The 7,632-nt window shown below is 52.9% G+C and overlaps 3 protein-coding genes across 3 annotated transcripts; 1 reads left to right on the top strand and 2 right to left on the bottom strand.

Moving 5' to 3' along the window:
- Window positions 1-2,081: 2,081 nt before the first annotated feature.
- Window positions 2,082-3,797, top strand: AYO20_09120 (hypothetical protein; the record flags this gene model as incomplete). Its single annotated transcript, XM_022647392.1, has 1 exon — window positions 2,082-3,797. One exon carries the CDS (start codon window positions 2,082-2,084, stop codon window positions 3,795-3,797), a length of 1,716 nt encoding a protein of 571 aa, XP_022496666.1.
- A 514-nt stretch (window positions 3,798-4,311) lies between these two features.
- Window positions 4,312-4,826, bottom strand: AYO20_09121 (hypothetical protein; the record flags this gene model as incomplete). The annotated part of the gene is made up of 2 exons (XM_022647393.1): window positions 4,312-4,573; window positions 4,642-4,826. The coding sequence occupies 2 exons, from the start codon at window positions 4,824-4,826 to the stop codon at window positions 4,312-4,314; spliced, it is 447 nt and encodes a 148-aa protein (XP_022496667.1).
- Window positions 4,827-5,548: 722 nt separating this feature from the next.
- AYO20_09122 (hypothetical protein) lies at window positions 5,549-6,679 on the bottom strand (the record flags this gene model as incomplete). Its single annotated transcript, XM_022647394.1, has 2 exons — window positions 5,549-6,314; window positions 6,372-6,679. 2 exons carry the CDS (start codon window positions 6,677-6,679, stop codon window positions 5,549-5,551), a joined length of 1,074 nt encoding a protein of 357 aa, XP_022496668.1.
- Between the last annotated feature and the right edge of the window lie 953 nt (window positions 6,680-7,632).

A 7,632-nucleotide genomic window follows, 5' to 3' on the forward strand; every position in this document is an offset into this window, starting at 1 on the left:
AATGCCGTTGCTGATGGATGATCTTCCAACCGCCGGACATGATACGCTTTGTACAGGGCAAGAAGGCGAGAGTGGTGCTCCCGTCGCTCTCTGACATGAGAACATCTGTCCTGCAAAGTTGATTTACACCTCACATGGAGCTCGCACGCCTGACGAGGATACGTCATGTTGGAAGAAAGGACGGCAAGGTGCGTGCGGTCTTGCCGATGCGATGTCTTCCTACGCAGGACGCGAGGCTTAGTATGGATATCTCTGATCTCGTGTGGATCCACGTTCTCAAGGTCCTGGTGCTGGATCCTTTGTAGGGCATCATGTCGTTGGTTCAACCTCACAGTTTTGGGAGAGGTATCTTCGTAAATGACGATTCGTGACCGTCGACGTGGTCTTCTGTCCATGATTTGGGGCATAAAAAAGCGATAAATTGAAAAGGGGACCGTACGGGTCTAGGCAGGAGGAGTTACACTTGAATTGTACCGATGAAGCGGTGGCTTGTACGTCTGATGCCTCCACCGACAGCCCCAGCCACACGCTCAGCCTTAGACTGATCAGGGCCCGCCTCAGCGTGGTTGAGTAGTGGAAGTGTATCATTTTGGGGTCATCAAGAGTTTGCCGCGCGCGTATGATCTGGTTGAGACGCGGGTTGGATGCTTCGGAGCGATGCCACGAAACCCGGCTCCTTGTGACAGCCACAAGGTCGTTTCTGAACGGGGTTGGCACTTTATGTACCAATGGAGCAAGCTCTGAGAGGCCGTGATTGCTTTTTGAACTGTATAAATGTCTCCTTTTCTAGCCTTGGGGCTTGACTGCGGGCCGGTCTTTGGTGTTGTGGCCCGGAAGGAGGCAATGCCGACGTCTCGGAGCGTAACATGGCTGTCCGCCTCAACGAGAAACGTTTCGTGTTGAAGTAGTGGTTGGTTTAACAACGTTGTGGATTGGTTTCCGTGCCTGCGGCCAAGTTGAGTCCTGGTCTGATTGTTTTATCTATGTACAAAAAAGGTGTCGCGATACAAGACTTGCCGAGAATCCTGCCACGGAGATCAGCGGCTGGCGGCAAAAGACTCGGTCTCGGAGATTGCACCATGAAACCCGGAAACACCGGATAAGCTCAGGATTGCGAACAGCTCCATTGTAAGTACCGAGTACCGAGTTACCGAATACAAATATGGTTTTACTAAAGCCGGATGTCTTCTTAGTAGCGACAGGATAAACCTGCCCGCCTCCCCGTCGCTCCACAGGCCACGAGAGCATGGAGCCCGTCATACTTCTTGGTTTTATTATTGGGACCCGATCGTTGCAGAGGTTCAGCGGGTAGTTTCTCTTCTCCTTGGATACCTCCGTGGCCTTTGCCAACCGCTGCATCAAACAGTGATATTCCTGCTAGCTTGGGCGCGAGTAGATAGACACCTCAATGGCACACTTTCCGAGAGATCCTCGGACCGAGATTATCACCCACTGACCCCGATCTGCAACTGTTTGTGGCTGTCCTGGCGAGGGAGGGACGAGATAACCGATCTGTGTGGTATCATGGTACGTGTGTAGCACTGCGTTTTTTTGACAGATGTGCACCAAGTCTTGCACGGCACTCAATGCATTGAGCCGTCTCCTGATTGCCTCGCTTTTCTCTTCAGCTTTCTCTGGGCGCGCCGTAGTTGGCAACGGCCAGAACAAGTTTTGTGACATTCCGATCGAGGATCTAGTGGATGTGGAGAGGGCGGAGGCATTCGTGCAGGTTCATAAGAGGCATTCGGGTAAGCCGGAATGGATCGGTTGGCCGCTAGTGTGACTTTCCAGGCGGGTCCGGAGTGAGGAAGAATGGGGCAGCACAGAGTGCTATTGACTATATCGCTCACGCGCAGAGATGTGCGCAGAGAATAGAGCCCGCGGGGGCATCAGAGGTAGCAGGCCGGGTTTCGTTGTGGTGACCGACCAGATTAGGTCTAGCGGGAATCATCACGTGACCCAATCCAGGCAACCCCAAGCTGCGCCTGTTTGATAAACATTTACCCCTCATACACTGTTTCACAAGACCTAACTGCTACTCCTACAGCCTTATACTGCGCGTTGCCCTTTCGCTCTTACCGATGCCTCTGACTCGGCGACCCAATCCTGCCTCCGTGCAAAATAACGGGCGCCAAAGCACCACCGGACCTCGACCGAAGACCCCCGTCGTGAAGTCCCCGCGGAGCACTGGCACGAGACGGAGCGCGCGCCTTCAATACGCCCAACCATCCCTTACCCCCGCACCCGCTCCTCAGCCAGCACGAAGCAAACGGAAGCGCCTGCATGAAGACTCTGAAGCTCAAGCTGAAACCGACGCGTCGAGACGCGTGTGCCCTTCCAAACAGCCCCTCCGCCCCCTCCGCCCCGAACACAAGCGCATTAAAGAGAATCTACAAAGAGGCCTTGACGCCGAACCCAACGGGTCAGCGGGCGTGCACCCTTGCAAACAGCCACGAGAACCCCATCCCGACCCCAAGCCCCCCGAAGAGAACGTACAAACAGACCTTGAAGCTGAAGAACTCCCTCCTTCCAAAGACCAGCTCTCTGAGAAGAACTTGCGGTTATTGAGAATATTGAATGGTGAAGAGATGGACTCCGCAGGCAACAATGCTCCGACTCTCAGTCGGACGCCGTCACGGCGCTCCATGGTCACGTCAGAAGCGGGGACAGAAACAACCCGACGCACTTCGCACTCGGCCCTCGTCTATCGCCAGACCAATCTTAAAGACGTCCGGATTCGCATACACGCGGAGCCGCCTGATCACATCCAAGCCGCTATCGACCGCATTGTCACCGCCGAAGTCTCACAGGAGCGCAGATCCGAACTCCGCGTCATAGCCCAAGAACTGCGCAACCGTTTGTTCTACTTTGTTCGGGCTGAGGCTAACGAGGAGAACTTTATCAAGCCACTTGACAATGCTATCGAGGCCCTACGTCTCAGGAGCCTCGGTGTCATTTCAAAAGGTGACTGGAGAGTGGATCTTAAGCCAGTGGTGTACAAGCCCCGGAACTACGGCCACGACATTATGCACAGGAGCCAGCAACGAGAGGTTGACGACGTCTCGGCTCCACTGGGGGAGCGCCGGCAGCATACGCCAGCCAACGACCCCCAGTCATCGAGCATACCACCTTGCCTTCCCCCTCCCCGGACCTCGGTCAAAACCCCCCGTCCCGACATCTCAATAGGTATAGAGTTCACGGCTCTCATCTCTTCTCTCGCAGCGGAAAATCTCACCGAGGAGCAGGTCAGCGAATTCCTCGATTGGCTCCAGGAAGAGATGGTACAGCACGAGCCAAACGGGCCGCTAGAGTCATTACTGAATCCGGTACCCGGACCACGTACTTTGAACCTCGCCTTCCCTTTTTTTGTTGTCGAGGGCAAGGCCTACTCGACAGGCCAACAAATCTACGAGGCAGAGAACCAAGCTTCGGTTTCCGCGGCTTGTGGACTCAAGATACAGCTTGATCTTGAAAGCCTAGTAAATTCCGTCGCAACAAAGTGCGATCTTTCACCTACAATGTCGAACACTGGGCCGCCGCTCTTCTTCGCCATCTGCACCCAAGGCCCCATTCACGAGCTTTGGGCCCATTGGACTGTAGCTGATGTTGGTTCTCGCAAGTTCGGCTCGAAGCTTTTGGACAGTTGGAATGTGCTGTTGTTGGACCGGGGACAGGACCTCATGATTGCACTCAATAACATCGGCACTTGGGGTGCAGGGTCGTTTATGGAATCAATCGTGGAGCATCTGAGGTTTGTGGAGAAGACCATGAGGTCCTGGAATGAGTCCCATGTCTAGCGTTGAGCGTTTGTTGAGCGTTTGTCGGTGTTTCCCTTTACGTCTTGCTTTTATGGTATCGGATCAGGGAGAGCTGCACAACAGCAGAGGGAGAAAGAGGAGGAAATCACCCTCGACACAAAGAGTCCATGGGGCAGGCAAAGGACAAATGAAACCAAGGAGGCCAGGGCACAACAAGAACACGGAAGGATAATGACTTATGATTATTTCACAGTGTACTTTTGTAATTCGTTCTTGAAGGCCTCGTCTATTTTGGACGTGCCATGGGTCATCAGCTCCGCCGCTATTATCGAGGCAGTCACCGTATACACCTGACATAATTCTAGAATGTCTTGGGTCGGAGGTAGAAACCATAATCACGGCGCAGAAGCCTTTATTATCATTCTGGTGGTGAGGTTCTCGACGCCCCGACGAGTTGCTAAGTTACAGGAATGAACACCGTGCCCTTCCCTGATGTAGACACCGAACCTCATGATCCCACGTCATCCGCCAACCTGATTTCCGTTCGGAATCTTCAGCGCAGCAAACGCTCTGCACTCAAGCCGATGAACGTCCTCAACCGCTTGATCTTCTCCGCCATGTCTGAACCGGCAGGTTGTAGGCCCAGCTGTTGTAGGAGAGCATCCATCTCATCGCCACTCATCTTGTCAATATCTGCAGACGTGGCTGGGAATCCCGGGATGGCGGCTCCGGTCGAAGGACTGACGAGGGGCGTGAGGGGATCATATGCTGTCCGAAGGTGGGTATTTTGGACTCTAGCTATGTTGTTGAGATCACTGGAGAAAAGGCTTTAGTGTGGGGGGACATGAATGGTGGGCGAGAGAGGTAAAGAGAATGTATGTACCTTGCTGTGATTCTGGTGGCCAGGTCCTCGACGTGTTGATGAGTGGCTGCGAGGTTCTGCTCGATGGCGGCACATTTCGTGTCCATGGCCGCGAATCCCTCTGCCATTTCCCGTCTCATCAGCCCGATCTGCGCGAGGATTGCCTCGTTGTTGGTGACTGCGGGACGGTGTGGAAGTCTGTCCATCTCGGTGGCGGCAACGTGCAACGATAAGTCTCGATGTGATATCCTCGCCGTGAGGGGTAAAATGTAAAGGTAAAATGCGATGGTGGGGAACAAAACCTGAGCCCCTCGGTATGGTTGCCTTAGAACTTCGCCCGGAGGACGCGGCGGGTCGTAGTGCCTTCAGCCATCAGTGACGCGGAGATGGGGAGTGATGGAAATGACGTCGTGAAGGCCACGCGAACCGCGCGCGCCACCACATGTTTTGATCACGTGCCGGGAACAGAGATAAGCGCATATCAGCACGTGATGCTGACGAATTTATCCGGCCGAGTTCCCAAAATACATTAGTGCGGCTGTTCAGGATCAAACCATTCCAATTCGGGATATATCGCGGAAACGACCCGCAGCGCCTGAACGAACCTCTCATCAAGCCCTTTGGCGACTGGCGAACCTCGGTTAGTTAGCGTAAGATCATTGAGATCCCATACTATGTTGCAGGTGGGCACGGAAGCAAAGGGGAAAAGGCCATAAAGGCCGTGGGATTGTGCTGAAATAGCTATGAATTGCTCATTGCGGACTGTCTGGGCTGTCTGATCTATCTGGAAGAGAAAGACTGAGAACAACAACAAAAGTTCTAGTCAACCAGTGGTAGGAGTCATTCCTTCCCTTTTCCTGCGAGTCCGTGTTGGTCACAAGCTCCCCATGATGTGACACACCTGGCGGCATTGTTGTTGATAGATTCCTCAGTTGCGGGGTCTGAGATTGTATCCATGGGTCGGGCTGTTCGAACGAGCTCTTTCCACGGACGGGCCAGAATCATCAATGCCTTCTCCTCCATTCCCCATTTGATCCTGGCTCTCAGCCACCTCAAGCATGTCGCAGAGTTCGCCGACGGGAATGAAAATAGAGACCTGATCGAGACCGTCAAACGTACCGGTTGGTCTGCGGTAAGCGAAATCTTCGAGCGAGAGACGCAGGCCGGCGTTTGTGTCTTGGTTTCTCTTACCATCCTTGCTGCGGATCTCCACGACCTCTCTTCTTATTCCAGTGAGGACCCCTTTCCGATTGAGTTTTGGTCTCCAGATCGACAGTGTAGCTCTCTTCCCGGCTTGATAGTCAAAATCGAATCCAACAACAGTACGCACAGCTGCATTTGTGCCCCAAATGTAATCTTCTGCAAGTTTTTCCAATTCCTTGGCGGTTTGAGAGTTGGCCACCTCAATTATGCAGCTGGGTTTACAGACAAGGTGGTAGACATATGAACCATCTGGCGAACGCTCGGTGTTCCTCTTCGCAGTCGAGAAAGGAGGCGGATAGTAAAAGGTGCTGTGGCGGCGATCAATGATATCCCTTGCGAATTCTGCGGTTGTCGGGGCAATGTCCTTTTGCTTCGAAATCTGCTTTAGTTGCGTGCGGATTTCGAACGTAGAATCGGCCAGAAAGACCTCGTGCGTCTCGTGATTCGGCATCCTGAGGATAAAGGTACAATCACCTGCAGAATAGTCGTATCTATGATTCCAGGTTAGCGAAAATTCACCTCAAAAGCGCGGGAAGAGGATTCAATACCGCAGATTGTACACCTCAAGGACATCCCTCTCCAGTCTCTGCAGTTTTTCGAAATCCGCAGGAGAGAGGTAGTACTCTGACCAGGATGGAGTGCAGGAACTAAGTGACTTGATTTGATTGATGACGTGTGCGAGTGCGGGTGACATGTCTTGTGCGATAGGCGAGAGTGGTGATTTTGGGCTACGTGACGAGGATGCAGAACCATCACCGATCGAGCTAGACCGCCGAGTGTGATCTTGAGTAGACGACTTGGACACGACATCCTCCTGGGCCGGAGGGCCATCGTGGTTGTTTGCCACCGAAGTCATTGTGCATAACAGGATGGTCCGGTGTTGAAGTTGGTAACATATTGAGCGCGACAACTTTGGTTTAAATATTGGTTACTAGCGTCGAAATTCCTTCGGCGACACACAGAGTCAAGCGCTGCCAGTGTCTTGGCAGTCGATAGACTCATATGACGCAATTCTGCACGACATTCCACCGTCACCGTGTGATGAGATTCACGTCTTGTCCCAGCCAAACTTTCATGGGCGGTAATGGGGACAATGCTTTATTGTCACGCCGACAGCCTTGATTCATGTTCTTGACGTGACACCTTTGTCTGGTCACGGTTTGCGGCGTCCGTTGTCAGGGTCTTTTCTCAACCGTGACACAAGCCAACATCATCAGCTTTGCTTGGACATGAAGAATCATGCATCATGCTCTGTAGAGACAATGTCTACAGAGCATGCAGGATCCGCGAATCCTGTCATGTCCTGTTCGTGGCTGGACCAACCCGATTTCCATCACGTTTGAACTGTCTACGTTGGTTGAGAGAGAGCGATCTATCCCTTTTCTTTCCCCGATCCGTGCATCTCTAATTCTACAGAGTTGTATACAACATGGTGACCCTGTAAGCTTGTAACAAGGCACATTCGCTCTGCCGGTTTCCTCTCTGCCCTCCCCATCGTTCTTGTCCACCCGTTGGATTTCCGGGGCTTCTTTTCTTACCGAAGGGGTAGGGCTCCAGAAGAATGAGTTTGTCCATGGGATTTCATTTCTAGGTGCAATTCCGCAGGGTATGGGTATGGATATGGGCTGATTCTCTACTACGACCTCTGGGAACTGAATGAACTCAATGTAGTGAGCGAACTGCGAATTTGGGATTCAGCACACAGCCGCCATTTGAGTCCAAACGCCCCCCCTAGCACAACAAAATTCCGGATTCTCGCTTAATGTTCGGCAGATTCTGTCACTGCCAACCACCACCACCACCACCACC

The sequence above is a fragment of the Fonsecaea nubica genome (genome assembly GCF_001646965.1).
Source record: "Fonsecaea nubica strain CBS 269.64 chromosome Unknown Scaff80, whole genome shotgun sequence".
NCBI lineage: Eukaryota > Fungi > Ascomycota > Eurotiomycetes > Chaetothyriales > Herpotrichiellaceae > Fonsecaea > Fonsecaea nubica.